This window comes from Manacus candei, unplaced genomic scaffold (genome assembly GCF_025592945.1).
Source record: "Manacus candei isolate 608988 ecotype Guabito, Panama unplaced genomic scaffold, ASM2559294v1 h1tg000003l, whole genome shotgun sequence".
NCBI lineage: Eukaryota > Metazoa > Chordata > Aves > Passeriformes > Pipridae > Manacus > Manacus candei.
Genome location: NW_026138051.1, coordinates 1355353 through 1371701, shown reverse-complemented (window position 1 = coordinate 1371701; position 16349 = coordinate 1355353). Strand labels below are relative to the sequence as shown.

The 16349-nt window shown below is 49.2% G+C and overlaps 1 protein-coding gene across 5 annotated transcripts; it reads right to left on the bottom strand.

The window, feature by feature from the left end:
* Window positions 1-995: 995 nt before the first annotated feature.
* LOC127469421 (ras-related protein Rab-6A-like) lies at window positions 996-16329 on the bottom strand. 5 transcript variants are annotated; one of them, XM_051783720.1, is made up of 9 exons: window positions 16141-16300; window positions 14612-14670; window positions 12910-12963; window positions 10898-11003; window positions 7365-7473; window positions 7030-7141; window positions 5668-5761; window positions 3910-3976; window positions 996-3067 (listed from the first exon to the last, which is right to left on the bottom strand). In XM_051783720.1, exons 2-9 carry the CDS (start codon window positions 14635-14637, stop codon window positions 3003-3005), a joined length of 633 nt encoding a protein of 210 aa, XP_051639680.1. In that variant the 5' UTR covers window positions 14638-14670; window positions 16141-16300; the 3' UTR covers window positions 996-3002. The 5 variants fall into 5 exon arrangements, with proteins under 5 accessions (XP_051639680.1, XP_051639688.1, XP_051639670.1 ...); XM_051783728.1 differs by having other exon boundaries at window positions 7365-7470; XM_051783710.1 differs by lacking the exon at window positions 10898-11003 and having other exon boundaries at window positions 7365-7470; window positions 16141-16329.
* Between the last annotated feature and the right edge of the window lie 20 nt (window positions 16330-16349).

Genomic DNA, 16349 nt, shown 5'->3' with positions numbered 1-16349 from the left:
AAGGTAGGAGCTCTTCTGCTGCCACAGCTCTCTGTGTCCCATGGGATATTCACCTCGCTGGTCTTACACCATTTCCCAGCATTCCCATGTGTTTTGGGGAAGGAGGAATTCTCTCCACAGGGAACTGCAAATACAACCATAATGTTCAATTTGTTCATCCTTCTTCAGAGTAATCCCTGGCAGGAGCTCCAGGAAGGTCTCCCCTGCCTTGGGCAGCTTCTTCCCTGCCCTTACAGGGAATGACTCAGGAGCTTCCCTGCCGACCCTGGCTAACAGGAAAGAGTGGATTCTTTCCCAGACACATTCATGTCTTGGGTGTCTTAATTATCAAAGCATTAAGGCCATCACAGTCCATTTCATCCTCCAGAACCTGAGGGACAAATGGGTAGTTTGTGATCCCTGGTGGGAAAACAACAGCTCCAGCAACTCTGGATTTTTTTAGTGACTTACAAAACTGAAGCTGAGAGGTGCAAACTTTACAGAATCCTGGAATGGTTTGGGTGGGATTTGCCTTCCAGCAACAAGTAATTTGTCTTCCCAACCCCTGGCCACTCAGAGCTTGCTGGCTGCTGTTTCACAGATTAAATCTTTCTTGCTGAGCAGGCTTGGAAGTAAACGAAAATCAAACATCAAAGAACAGCCTTTCTTAAGGAAATTGTTACATATTCCACATTTTGCAAACATGTTAGCAGAGAAAAGTCCTTCCAACTGTCTCTTCTGCTCCTCTGTTCCTCCTCCATCCGTCCTCCTCTTCCGTCTGTCTGTCCCTCCTCCTCCATCCTTCCTCCCTCTTCCTCCTCCTTCTTTCCTTCCTTTACTGTCCCTCCTCCTCCTTGTCCTTCCTTCTCCTCCTCCACCCCTCCTCCTCCTCCTTCCCTTCTTTCCTGCTCCTCCTTCCTTCCTCTGCCATCCCTCCTCCTCCTTCCTCCCTCCCCTGCTCTGTGCAGGCCGGTCACCCCTCGCAGTGAGTCCCCCTGTGGCACCAGGCCAGCGCAGGTGTTGGTGAAATAACTTTATTTATTGGTTGTGATACAGGGCTGTGTCAGACAGTCCATACTCAGAGTAATAGTCACACGTACTCGCTACAGCTACGAGACAGCGGGGCCGACACACACGGCATTGAACACACCAGAGAGGACAGAGGGAAGGGAACTATTCATTTCACTAATTACCCCCCACCCCGTCAGTGGGGTCTCCCCCCTCCCTCCCCGCTCCGCCACTCCAACAACACGACAGGGGGGCAGCGGGGCCGCCGGGAGGGGGGACAGCAACACACAGGGACACAGCGACACCAGCGATCCCAACGGGTATGTACAGGGAGAGGGAGGGAGAGGGACAGGGATCCGCCTCCCGGCACCGCCACCGCCGGGAGGGGGGACAGGGGACACTCCACAGGGAATGGGGGACCACAGCCCAGCTTCCTCCTGCAGCCCAGCTCACCCCGAGGGGAAGGGGAACAAACTGCCATCCCAGGGACTGCCAGATCCCAGCCCGAGCTGCCCCTTCCCCTCCTTGGGGCCCGCGGGCTCCACACCCGGGGTCAGGGACACCCTGGTAGGGCAGGGCAGGGCAGGGACTGTGGTCACACCGTGCTCAGTCCCTCTCCTGCCACCAGCATCCTCTCCGTGACACAGCCCGGGGGGGAAAGGACAGTGAAATTCTCCTCTCTGCCAACTGACAAACCTCCTGACTTCTGTTAGGGCAGATGGACCCAAAAACCCCACTAAAATCTCTGAAAATCTCTGAAAACCAGGGACAGTGGGGAGAGGAGGCATTTCCCAGCCTCCAAGGTTGGGAAGTGACACCAGAGTTCCCTTCAGCAGCAGACAATCCCCCATTCCTGCACCCACTCTGACAGTCACTCCCTGCTCCCCTCACCTTTGGCAGCTTAAAACCACCCCAGCAGTGAAAGGGCTGCTGGCCCCATCCCAGAGTTCTGCTCCAAAGGCAGAAACAGCTGGGTGGGATCCCATCAAGCAGCAACCTAGGAATGACAGTGGAACGCTGCCCTTCCATCTGCTGTGGCTCTCCTGCTCCACAAGAAGCAGTTCCCCATCTATAGGATGAGGAACAGCAGAATGGAGATCAGGAAAGGAGCCTGAGCCAAATCCATGACTGTCAGAGCAGGTATTGCCCCAGCAGTGATGGATTTCAGGTCACTGTTTGCTTTCAGAATCCCTGAGGATCTCTCCCCACCCAGCCTCACGCTGCAAAGCCTCTGTTCCCTCCTCCCCCTTCCCTACACCAACACTCACCGAGCACCAACATCCTCTGGATGGGAAGAGATTCCAACCAAGGAGAGCAGGCTGTGGGATCTCTGCTACACAAACAGGAGCAACAAGGCCAAAGCTTTCAGAGTTTGGGGCTTTCCAGTGCTGTGTGTGACACGAGGGGCCAAACTTGGAAGTTGTGAGCAAGAGTTAGCCAGGGTCATCACCAGGAGAGAGAAACAAAGGAGCCAGTGTGGTGTGTGCCCTGCGGGAAGCAAAGCCTAGGAACAGGTGACCTGGGCTGTCCAAAAAGGCAAGGCCGAGTCCAAGGGACTGGTTTAAAGGAGCAGCCTTCCCAGAGGAAGTGGGGATGCAGGACAGGCGGGGCAGGGAGCTGGCTGGGATGCAAGGCAGTAGGGAAGGCGGAAAACCCACCCCCAAAGCTTCGTTTTTGTCTTCCCTAATGTGGCGGCTTTTCCATGGCATTCACGAGATACAGGGGAGCAGGTGGGCTCGAGGTGGGGAAGAGGGGGAGAAGGGGAGGAAGAGAGGGACAGAGAGAGAGAGAGTGTAAAGGGCACCACAGTGCCAAAGTGCAACAACATAAAAAAATAAACTCAAAAGACAGGACACTCATTCTGCACTCAGGGCTCATACCATGCAGTGAGAGGGGCGGCCGGGGCTGCTCCCCACCAGTAAACAGGGAGGTCGCTCTCAGGAGCTGTTTTCCAGCCCCACATAGGGATGCCTGGGCAATGAGTGATGTTCTCAGGGCATGGCTGGCAGGTGCTGTTAGCAGGAGCACCCGCTCTCCGTGACTGGCTGCTCGGGGGGCTTCTCTAGTTTGATGTCGATCACTGCAGGGGGGGTTAAGGAAATCACCCAGCTGAAGGAGAACAAGAAGGACAGAACAGGTTGTTAGTGGTCCCCCCATGGTGTTTGAGCAGAGCATGTTCTGCCTGAACAGGATTCACTGCAAAAAACCAGGGGACTTGGCACGTTGAGACCCTTTAGAGGATGGAGCCCAACTGGACAGGTCTGTGCAAAAAGAATGAAGAATTACAGCATTTTAAAACTACACAGATTTCATCCTCAGTTCAAGTGGAGATGCAAAACTTGTGCTTTAGTTGCCCTTAGCTGTGTACATTTATCTACAGCCCATGAACAGGGTCACAGAATCACAGACTGGTTTGGGTTGGAAGGGACCCAAAAGTTCATCTTGTTCCACCCCCTGCCATGGGCACGGACACCTCCCACTATCCCAGGTTGCTCCAAGCCCTGGCCTTGGCCACTTCCAGGGATGGGGCAACCTGTGCCAGGGTCTCATCACTCTCACAGCCAAGAATTCCTTCCCAATATCCCATCTAACCCTACCCTCTGCAGTGAGAAGCCATTTCCCCTTGTCCTGTCGCTCCAGGCCCTTGTAAATATTCCCTCCCCATCTTTCTTCCAGGCTTAGGTCTCCCTAAGCCTTTTCTTGCCCAGGCTGAACAATCCCAATTCTCCCAGCCTTTCCTCACAGTAGAGCTGCTCCATCCCTCTGATCAACTTGGTGCCTCCTCTGGACACATTCCAACAGCTCCATGTCCTGTTTCAGCCACGTCCCTGCAAAGCCCCATCCCCACAATGTGCCAAAAGCAGTCAGTGAGCCAAATTTAACAACAGATAATTGTCCAGCTCCCTGGGAAAGCAAGGATACTGTCTTCTTTGCTCTTCTCTGGTGTGCTGTCCATCCCAGGTAAGGCAGCAGCCACACGGCGGAAAAGCTGGAGAGCAGGAAGAGGAAAGCTCAGGGCTTGTCAGAGAAAATGCCTGTTAAAAACACTGGTTTACAGCAGAACTCTTGAGTTGTACCAAGTTGTTATGTGGGTACTTTAGCAAGCAAAGCACTGATCAACAATGTCATGAGAATGTTACCTAGGAAATTTAACAGGTTTTAATAAAGAAGTTATTCAATGCCTATGAAACAGGCAGTTTTATTTTATCTGTTTCAGTTTGAACGGAACACGGAATTTATTAGTAATAGTTCTTCCAGGGATTCACGGAACAACTCCCTCCTGCACTCACTAGCCACGTCCCAGCCTCTGCTTCTGCACCCAGTGATGTTCCAGGGCACATTTGGGGATTTGTGATAAGTCACCTCACAAGGTTTAAGGAGTTTTACAGCCCATCCCTTCAGTTCAGTCCTGCTGCCAAACAGCCTTTCCTGGGCAGAACAGCTGGTTCAAGTGAGCTGCATTCAAGCTATTAAGGATGTGCTGGAGCTGGGAAGGGCTATTACATTCCCCATAAAACCCAGAAAATGGTTTTGCATAATTTCTGAACTCAATGCCTGGAGCTCCTCCTGCTGCCATTATACGGCCCAGGCACTGCCAGGCTGCTGAGCTGCTGCACAAAGAACCAGAGGAATCATCTGCTAACGAGATTTTCCTCACAGCAGCTTGGCAGGGGCTTCTCATCCACCCCCCAAAGTGTGTTCCTTGGAAAATCAAGGTCCCAGCAAGGTGCTGCAGTTTCATCCTCCTAATCACAGAAGCCCTCACTGCAAACACCCACTGGGTAAATAAAGCAACAAGAGTTAAACCAAAGACCAAAGTGGATTCAATCCAGAACAGCCAAAAAACCCCAAGCCCAAAGTCTCACTGTGGGTTCTCCCGACCTGCTGCTGTGCAGCAACCTGGGGAGGGGGTTTTCCAGCTGACACAGCTCCCTGCAGGCCCCTGGAGCTCCCAGCTCCTCACTCCAAGCTCTGTCACATTCAGAACAACCTCTGAACTAGTGGAGGGTGGCATCACAAACTTACAGCGAGAGGCGATGGGCACAAACAGAAATATGAGAAATTCTGCTTAAATAAAAAATGTGAAGTTGTGTTTTTTGTTTGTTTGTTTGTTTTTTTTTGCTGTATGGCTTATCAAACACTGGCAGGCTGGCTGGAGAGACAGTGTCTGTCCTCTGAGATTCCAAACTCAGCTGGAGCCAGCTCTGGGAAGCCTGCTCTGAGTCTAAGGGCTGGAAAAGATGATTCCCAGAGATCCCTTCCAACCTCAGCTGTTCTAAGATATTCCAGGATTCTCTGTGGCTTGTTAACAGAAGGAGGAACTTCCAGTGATGTCAACAGTGATTTCAGCAAACTGCACTAATTGGTAACAAAACCAAACAAATTCCACCTGACTGGCTGCACAAAACAGGGATTTTTCCCCTTCCCATCCTCAGCACATTCTGGGGTTGGCTCTCCTTTCTTCCAAGGTTTTCTTAGCTTGGACAGGAAATCACTGACTCGACAGGAAAGGAGCTTCCAATACTACTGCAGAGTTGATGGTGATCACTGGGCAAGAAACATCTCAGGGGGTTGGCATTATACACAAGCAAATCCCTGCTGGATCAGGAACCCCAAGCAGGGGCCAACACACACAGAGCAGGGACAGATTCCTGATTTTAGAACAGAACACGGATGTACCTGTTTCACATTGTAGCCAGTCTTTGCACTGGTCTCAATAAACATCACATTCAGCTCTTTGGCTCTCTGTTCACCTTCTTCTGTAGTGATTTGCCTGGAGGAAGGGGCCAACAGGAGCAGAAAGACAGAAAGGAAGAGTTAGAGACATCTGTGACTGAGCTGGTGGTCAGTGCTCCCCCACCTCCCAGGAGGCACAGCCCACCAAGGGACACCTCAGGGCTCTAGAGGATTCACAACCCCCAGCTGGGAATGAAACCACCCCACGGAACACCTGGAGTGGTGACAATCAGTAAGAGATGATCAGCACAGGATGGAGCTTGTGCAGCACATCTGAGCCTCTTTCACAGCACCCTGCAGGGGAGGAAGAACCCCACACACTGCACCTGAGACAGAGAGTTCCCCAAAGCCAACAGAAGGGAATACTGTGAGGTGACACAGAGATTCCAGAAAGGCTCCAGCAGCAAGGATGGCCTGGGAGCAAGGACCTGGAACTGCATCTCTGAGCACCACCCTGGACATACCTGTCTCACATTATATCCTGCTCTAGCACCAGTTTCAACTACACCATATTCAGTTTTGGGACTTTTCTCTCACCCTCCTCTATAGAAACCTGTCTACAGCAAGGAGAACAAATCACAGAGCAGAGAAACCAAACAAGAGAAAAAGAGTCCAAAAATGAGAAAAGGAAAACTGCAGGGGAAAAAAACCACCAGCCAAAACTGAAGCAACAGTGACTGGAATGAAAAACTTCACAGGCTTCACTGAACAAGAACAGGGCTATTTTTAGTCCAGCTTTTTGGCCTCAGAACTAAACTTGTTTTTTATCAGAGGATGAATGGCTTCCCATACTCTGTGTTCTACTTCAAAAAACGTCACCTGTGGCTTTGTCCAGCCTTAACAGGCCCAGCATTTCAGCCTCACACAAACCCAACTTCCTTTGAAAAGGAACAAGGAGAAACTGTGCCATGAACTCACAGCTGCATGTGCACAGAGAGTTGGGCAAACTGGATTACTGAAAATGAGCAGATTTCCTTGCCTTTGCAAAGAAGCTTTTTGGCTTTATCTCAGCTTGAAATACAAAATCAAACAATATACACTACTGAGAAACAAAGTGTAGAGCTACTTAATTTCAGTGAAAGGAATATTTTTAGGTGGGTTTATTTTAACCAAAACTATTTGCAGAACATCAAAAGGGAATAACTTCTGCTGCAACCAGAAACCTGAATTTCACAACACGGAATTTATGTCCCGTTTCAAATCGACAATTTTTAAGATCGTTTCAAACTAATTTTTAAAGCCAGGCTGGGCAGCCAGTCCTGGCTTTTCCTGGCCAGGGCAGCAGGGCCCAGCTCTCCTCGTTACCTCTTGTCTGCCAGGTCGGTTTTGTTCCCCACCAACATGATGATGACGTCGCTCCCTCGCTCTGTCCGAACGTCATCGATCCACTTGGAGGTTTGCTGGAAAGAATTCAAGTCTGTAGGGAAGAACAAATGGGAGTGCTGAGCATAAAACTGCTTTTCAGAGAGGGGCAACGCTTTGCTCAGGTGCTCCACCACATAACCCATAAATTGTTGGAAAAACAGGGAGGAGGGGGGGAAACACTTCCAATTTCCACGGAGTTTGAGCAGAACCCGTGGCTGGCAGTGGTCGGGGGGCAGGAGGGGTGTTTGGAGGCAGGAGCCCCCGCGGGCACTCACTTGTGATGTCGTAGACCACGACGGCGATGGTGGAGTCGCGGATGTAGCTGGGGATGAGGCTGCGGAACCGCTCCTGCCCCGCCGTGTCCCAGAGCTGCAGCCGCACCTGCTGGGACAGCCCGGGACAGGGCAGGGAGAGAACACAGGGCACCACACTGCCCTTTAGACAGGGGGCACTGCCACAGCCCCTGCAGCAGCTCTGAGAGCACAGCCACCCGTGGCACTGCCCCAGTGTCCCACCACCACACCACAGGCTTCCTGACTGTGGATAATGTGCTTTATCAACCTCCTTTGCTTGCCTACAGAGCCTGCCATTCCCAAACTGCTCTAGGATAATGTGCTTTAACGACCTCCTTTGCTTGCCTACAGAGCCTGCCATTCCCAAACTGCTCTAGGATACAGCCACCACCTCCTCGCTGGGGTGTGTGAGGATGTTTCAGTTTGAAGTGCTGGAACTGCCTGGTTTACTTCATGTTCCCTTTGCCAACTGACACCAACATTAAAAAACTTTTTTAAAAAAGTAAATAATAATACCTAAATAATTTAAATAGTAAATATATTAAATATAATAATAAATATTTATAATTATAAATATAATAAATTATATAGTATATATTATATAATAAACAATATAATATATTATATATTATATAACAACATAATAATATATAATATAGTATATTAAATATTATGTAATATATAATTATATTAGAACATTAGAATAAAATAATAATAATATAATAGCATATAATGATATTATTATTAAATAATAATTATAATTATATTGTATAATTGTATAATAACAATTATGTTATAGATATTAATATAACTATAAATAATAATAATATAGAATAAGAATAATATTAAATAATAATATAATCTAAAAATAATAATAAAATAAAAATCAGGTCTCCCAGGTCTACACAGGATTCTGGATCTCCACAGGACTCCAAGCCTGGAGCAACTCTGAGCAAAGCTTTTGGGGCAATTCCCTCAGCCCAGACACCACATAAGGAAAAAAGCATCCAATCTCCAGCACCAGCACCCAGATGATGGTAATGGGGATTTTCATGAGAGATTAAAGCAATCAATAAATTAAGTTCCAGCAGAAATGGAAGCAAATGTTACACACTGCAGGCTCCAGGTGATGGGAAGGGCATTGGGGTCATCCTTCCAGAGCAGCACAGGGGTCAGAAAAGGCACAAATGCTGTGAGGGGCACATTTTGATCCCCAAACACACTCTGAACTATTAGAGAAGGCAGCTCCAAGGCCTAGGACCTGCCCATCTGAACCACAACTGCCCAAAATGTGCCCAATCCCCCAGTGAATCAAAGCTTTTACACTGGAAGTGACACCTTTTCCTTCCCCACAGGGCTGTGCACTGCCAGAAAACAGGATTGCTTGGCATTCCCAAAGGCTTTCATGGGGGCAGGCACTGGTTCCCAGCTCCCTGACAGGAGCCTGGTCCCAGCACTGGGGCAGAGCAGTGGTTAATAAGGCAGCAAAAAGCAGCTTCACAAGGACCAGTAATTGCTTGTTTAGAAGAGAAGTAGAAGCTGATTGAGCTGCAAAGCGCCTGGTTACAGGCAGATTCAAAACAAGATCTTATCTCCATCAGGGTATGTAGATCTGATGCCCTGGGGCTTAAGGAAGATTAGGAATTACAGTTAAAGCAATTACTTCTTGCTTCATTTGGAAGGCAGACTTGATTACAGGACCGAAAGTCAGGGTTTTTCTCTACCCCAGGAAACTCGAAGTGACAAACTTGGAGCACCTGGGCAGTGTCACATCGGAGCTGGAAGATCAGATGGATCAGCACAGCTCCTGGACTTCCCAAGCTTCCCCACACTGCCCAGGCAGTTATACTGCAATGTTCACCATGAAACTTGACCCAGATGGTGATTTAACACTCCACCCTTCAGACTCACAGGCAAAAAGGCAATAGAAGCAGCAGCACAGGCCTGGCCCAGGTAACTTGTTTAGTGCAGGTGATGCTCTTTGAGGGAAGGCCTTCAGGACCTGTGCAGGTCCCACACAGACACTCCTGCAGTGACCTGAGTTTGCTGCAATATTTCTGTGGCTTCTCATTTCTACCAGTCAGAGTTCGTGTGCACCCCCTTTTGGAGGGGAAAATATAAATAACCCCCTGTGGAACACTAAGAATTAACCCTTAAAAACAATGTTCAGGAGGGTCCTGAGCTGCAGGATGGACTCTCACCACGGCTCTCCCCGCCTGCATTTTGGGATGTCCAGCAGAGCAACAATAACTAAGCAGTTTCTTCACACCCTCAGAAGCACCTGAGCAGGTTCCTTCAGTAACACAAGAAAACTTAAGAGCCTCTCACTCACTAAGAGCTAAGGGCAGTAACAAGAAAACAATGACATTATCTGCAAAGCCCTTTGCCAAAGTCCACGAGATCAGCGATCACTGAATTACTTCTGACAGGTCTGGAAGATGTTAAGAACAGCCTGGACTGGCAACATTTTTCCACCTGCCGGGATAAACAGCATCCTGCACCTGCACAGCAGGAAAAATGATGCCAAGCTGTGCATCCTGCCACGCTGCCTCACCCCAGAGAGGTCCCAGCACAGCTCAGTGCTCCTCAAACCCCAAACAGGGCAGTTCTATGTTAGTTTGCACCAAACCAGGAATTCTCCCAGAGAAGAATTCAGCTACAGTACTGGGAGAAAGACCATGTCATTATTTGCCCTCAGTGTAGAGGATAAATCACAGCAGAAGTCTGTTATTTGTTAAGCAATTCAGCCAAGGAGAGTGGAACAAACACCTGGCCCTCACTATAATCCACTCTGGGACAGAATAAAGGTGGGCCAGAGGTTTTTCCACCTCTGCTGTGTTCTTTCCTTAAATTTTGCCCACATGGTGTTGGCTCACTGGTGTAAATCCTGACACTGTAGATGAACAAAAAACTCCACCAGATCAACTGGAATCAATAACAAGGAGTCACAAGGAAACAATCCTATTCATATTTTCCTAACTTGAACTAAAACATTCATGTCAAGAGTTACGGAGAATTTCCTTCTAAGCTTGTTCATTCTTTAGAAATTCTGGTAGTTGCATCTCTCCTCTTTCAAAGTCTGGATATGAATCTCCAGTTCTCTTTTTCAAGGGAATGGGAGTCTTGAATCCTCCTAAGTCACTCCCCAGCTTCTGTGTGAATGGGTGTTGTGCTGTTTTACCTACTCTGACAGTGTTCCTTTGCTTTGGCCCCTGAAGCTGGTACTTGTACAAATTATATATATATATCTGTATTTTCTCTAGAAAGGAAAAAAATAATTCTGAAGTAAAAAAAAAAAAAAAAAAAAGAAAAATAATAGTTTTCCAAAGATTTCCAACCACCTGCCATTGCAATCAGCCCAGACACAGCAATTCCCAGTCCCTGCTCAGCCCTCAGCCAACACCCACAGCTAGTCTATTTTAGCTCTTTTTGGGTACCACCACCACCACCACTTCCAACACATAAAGATCCCTGTTAAAAGCAAGGTCCCTGCAGACCTCTGGCTCAATACCTACTTGTGGTGCCAAAGACAATGAGAGCCACGGCAGAGTCACGGGTGGAGCTGGAGAGGAGGCTGAGGGACCTCTCCTGGCCGGCTGTGCCCCACAGCTGCAGCCTGATCTGGGAAATGGAGAAGTGCAGGGGGGGCAGGGGAAGGGGGAGAGCAGGAAAACGGAAAACAAAAACCAAAACTCAAGTGAAATAAAAATAAATAAATAAATGAGAAAAAAAAATAAACTAACTGCAAAGCAAAACTAAGGCAACGAAAGGAAAGTTCAAACGGAAACAGAACCGTGGAAAGAGGCAGAGACACTTCTGAGCCTCACGGGGACCTCAGCACACACACCAGTAACATCCCACACACCAACACCATCCACCCAGCCACCCCTAAAAACCCCTTCTCACACCACCTGCTAACGAGGGAAGTACATGGAAACACCTCAGTGACCCTGGTGGATGTGTGACTCCTGTCCCTAAGGAACACATCACCAGGGGTGGATCAACCCACGGGGAATCCAGAGGTGGTAAAACACAGGAGTGGGAGATGAGCCAGAACAGCAACTGCCCTCCAGACTGGCTTATCTTGCATTTATATCCAACAAGGGACACCTTCCACTAGCCCAGGTTGCTCCAAGCCCTGTCCAACCTGGCCTTGGACACTTCCAGGGATGGGGAGTCCCTTCTGCCAGTTTGTCCAGACCCTGATCAGAGCTGAGTGATGGAGCACAGGTGTAATTCCAGGATATGTTATTTGCTGTAAGGACATATCAAATACACCAAAGCCCACACCCCAGCTGGAGGCTCAGCACTCTTCATTTCCAGCCCAGAAATCAAAGCTTATTGCAAAAGGCAGCATGAGCTACATCTGAGGAACTATTTCACTGTCTGAATCTTCCCAGTTTGTGTGTTTGTATTTGTCTCTCCTCTTATCTACATTCCACACCTCTGTTATTTAAACAGGCTCCATGGGCTCTGTGGACCACTTACATAATCAGGAAAACTAACAGTATTTGGAATGAAAATGGTACTTCGTGGATAGCAGGGCAGCAGGTGAATAACATCCTGACCCACACAACCATGAGAAATCAACACCCCATTGCTGGAAACAGCACACAGACATTCCACTGTGCCCTCACAGGTGTCAAGCAGCATTCCCAGGATCTTTGCCCTCTTCTGCCAGCACCACTGAAGAATGGTATCCATTAGTTCCCCCCAAAGAAAGGTTAAGGAAGGTCTTTTCTCGTAGTGAATCACAGGTGAGATGGCAGAGAAGCTCCCAGGGAACTCATCACACACACTGGGCTCAGCTTTCCTTGGAAGCAACAGACCCAAAGCAACACACAGGACTGTCCTCTCCTCCCCCAGCACTGTCACAGTCCTCACACAGCAGTAAAACCAGCAAAAAAGGCAAAAAAGGCAAACAGTAGCAAAACATGAACAAAACCACAAACACTGAAAGGCAGGGGAGGGGTGTGAGGGGTCTCTATGCCAAAAGGAATTTCATGCAGGCTAAATCCAAAATTGCTTTACTACAGTGGCTCAGAACTGTGTTACAGTCCTGAAAACAGGAGCTTTCTATGAGCAGGGACAAGGTCCAATCATGAATGACTTCAAGCCCTTGAAAACCAACTCCTGTAGAACCCCCCTCACTGGCTTTTCATTGACTTCAGGAGTCAGACTTGATGATCCTTGTGGGTCCCTTCCAGCTCAGAATGTTCTGTGACACCTGAGCTCTGCTCAGTCCTGTTCCTACTGACAATCCCAGAGGCAGAGCTGCAAATTCTGGGTGTAGTTTGCACACCTAAACCAGGTTCCTACAACAGGCAGCCCATTCATTCCCTGGGATATGGCCATTATCTCGTCCCAGTTTTCCATGGAAGATTTTGACTTCCTGCTGGAGGTCTCGGATCTTAACAGGTACCACAAAGGCTGGTCCTCTGGGGGATTTCAGCAGCTGCTGGAGGAAGGGCCAGGGGAAGGGCCCAGCCCTGCAGCTCCCACGCCATCCCACCCACGCCTCACTTACCGTGCGGTCCTCCAGATACATCGTTTTTGACAGGAAATCAATTCCAATGGTTGCCTGGAAAGAAGGGAAGCATTAGGGACTGCAACCTGCCTTCCAGCAGCTGCAGCTCCCACCCTTCCAAACTCTCAGAAACCTCCACAAACTTGAGATTAAGCTGGTGAAGTGATCTGCCTTTCGACAGAGGGGATGAAAACAAAGCAATCTGGGTATCTGCACCGGCTTCATTTCACAGCATTCCTCACACAAGAACCCCCCTCTGAGGCTGGATTTTAGCCTGAGACATTAATGGATCTCAACACAGATCACAGCTCATTCTGGCCTACCCCAGCTCAGCCTGGGAAAAATTATCTTATTAGAAATAACCAAATAGTGGAACAAATGAGACACATAAATCATGGACAATTCAAAGCTAAAAAGCCACATTTACTCAGGGCTTTCCACTTCAGAAAGGTGCTTCCCTTCCAGTGACACTCAGAAGCTTAATTTCTCAGGCCATTCTTTCTGCAAGTCTCCGTCCATTCACATTCCCATTGCTACAGCAATTCCAGTAAAAAGACATTTAAAATAATGTACTAAGTTAGATGCACTCCCAGGCACTTCAACCAAGCTGCTGTCCCAGCCCTTCATAACCCCAGGAAACAGGAGACAGCTCTGATGTAGCAGATTTTAGTGTTTTAGACATAGATTATTTTAATCCTAACACACACAGGTAGCACAGAAGGGCTCCAGCAGAACATGGACCATGGAATACTAGAAAAGACCACCATAGTCAATTTTGGTAGGGAGAACTTATTTTTGGGAGGCCTATTTTCTAGCCAGGACAAGGTTAATAAATCTTAATAAGCACACAGATCTCTGCCAGCACCTTACAAAAGCCAGGAAAGGAAACACCTGAAGCACAAGAGGATCCAGTTCCAGTGAATTATTTGTCCTCAACTCAAAATTACCCCAGTCTAAACCAATAACTCTTTCTGGCTGAATTAAAAGGTAACCCCTTATCTCCTGCTTTAAAGATATCTGATATTCCCTTGAAATACTTCTAAGTGCCTTTGAAGCAATTAATTCTTCCTAAAAATCTTCAGGCCTCTTACACATCTTCTCCTTTTCATCTGCAGCCTCTTCATCCCCACCCTCCTCTTTCCCTGCCAAGACTTCCCTGGCTTTTCCTATCTTTAGTCTTTTAGTTAAAAAATAGTAATAAAAAAAATGAGAGACTGAATATACCAAAGCTGACTTCTTGCAGATCCATCTATACACTCCAGACTCAACTACTCCTACTTAAATGGAAGCTCTAAAGATGCCGGAGACCAGGAATTATCACAAGATGTTCCTATCTTATTCATCCTCTGTTTCCTGAGACTCCCAAATCCATCACCTGGCATCTTGACCATCATCTTCTCCATCAGCCAGACCCATAAATCAGTGTTTCTCCCCATCTTCCTCAAGGCTTCTCACATACCCAAACAGGATCTAAACCCTGCTGCCTTTTTGTACACTGGATTTCCTGACATCATCCTGGATGCTCTGGTTTAATCATGAAGCCTCATCTCTGTTTCAAGGCACATTTTAACCTTTTATATGATATTTAACTGACACCTCATGGATCAATGTGCTTGGCCCTCACAGGCATAAATTTTAACAGCAGGGAACAGATTTGCCCATAAATATTTTCAAAAAATTAAGATAAAATCCTACCACATACCTGGTAAGTATTGTCAAAACTGTCATACATAAACCTGGTGATCAGGGAGGTCTTCCCAACTACAAGAGAAGAGAAAAATTACTTTCAAGCAGCAGTGGAAAAAAAATAAGCACTGCTTTGGGAGTGGCACTGATCTGAAAGCAGCTGCCAATCTCAGACCATTCCAACCACACCTTCCTGGGAAATAACCAGCTAGGAAAATCATTCCCAAAATGACAGAGGCAAATCAATCTCTGTAGGTCAAAAATTAATCATGGTGATGGCCTGGTCCTCCAATCAGGTGTGTTGCCATGTAGATAACAAAGAACTGGTTGTTTGCTTTAAGCAACCCACAAATCTGCTTTGTTCCTCGTGCTCTGCTACTTATGTAATCCCCAAGCCTGGGACACAAACATCAAAACAAACCAGGTGACACCCCAGTTCTGTTGCCTTTGGCTGCACGGAAAAGCAACATCCAAGACTTGCATCCTTTCTTCCTTCATAATGAGATTTTAGATACAGAGCAAAGTCTGGTGGTTTGATTCAAAACTTTACATTTACATCTCCAAATTTAATCAAGACACAAAGTGCAGAACTGATATGAAACAGGAAACAAGGAGAAGATCTCCAATTCTTGCTCAGGAAGGCAAGAAAAATTCGAAGGACATGGATGGAAAAGTGAAAAGGAATTAACTGCCTCTAAAAAGGTTGTGAAATGATGAACATTGGAGAGGGTTAAAAGCAGGTTAGACAAATATCTACCAGCAGCAATGTCAATCCTGCCTTGGAAAGGCAGGGGAATTGGAGAACTTCTGGAAATTCCTGCAAGAGCTACAGTTCTGGGCTGGAGCAGTAAGAATCTCAGGATGGTCTGGGATTGAAGAGACCTCAAAGCTCACCCAGTCCCACGCCCTGCCATGGGCAGGGACACCTTCCACTGGACCAGGTTGCTCCAAGCCCTGTCCAACCTGGCCTTGGACACTCCCAGCAAAGAACACCACGATTCCAAGGAAAACACACAACTCATCCATGAATTTTGCGGGATGGGGCACAAAAGGGAGTCAACTGGAGACAAAATCAAAAACCCCGAGGCTGGAAGGGAGGCAGAGCAGGGCCGAGCACCGCCCGGGAGCCCCCGCATCCCTCGGGCCGCTCCCGCACAGGGCTGCGGGCGCACTGCGGACCGGCCCGGCGGGTGGGAACGGGGACCCGCCAGGTGGGAACGGGGACCCGCCAGGTGGGAACGGGGCCCGAGGCACCGGGAGGGCCCCGGCGGGAGCAAACCGAGCCCCGCGCCCCCGCCCGCCGAGGCCTCAGGCCGGGCCGCCCCTCCCTGCGCCCGGCGGCTCAGCCCCGCATCCCTCGGCCCCGCATCCCTCGGCCCCGCATCCCTCGGCCCCGCACCCCTCCGCCCCGCATCCCCCAGGCCCCGCATCCCTCGGCCCCGCACCCCTCTGCCCCGCATCCCCCGGCCCCAGCGCGTCCCCCGGCCCCACCCGCCGCCCCGGGCGCTGCCCCCGGCCGGGCCGCGCCGCCCGGGCCGCGCTCACCGCTCTGCTCGCCCAGGAACACGAGCTTGAACTTCCTGAGCGGGTTGCCGAAGTCGCCGCCGCTGCCGGGCGCGGACATGGCGGCGCGGGGGGGCCGAGCGGGAGCCGTGATGGGGACAAGGAGACAGCGCCGAGCGCTCCGGTACCACCGCCCCGCGCGTCACCTCCGCCGCGTCACCGCCGGGCCCGCCCCGGGGAGGGGCGTTGCC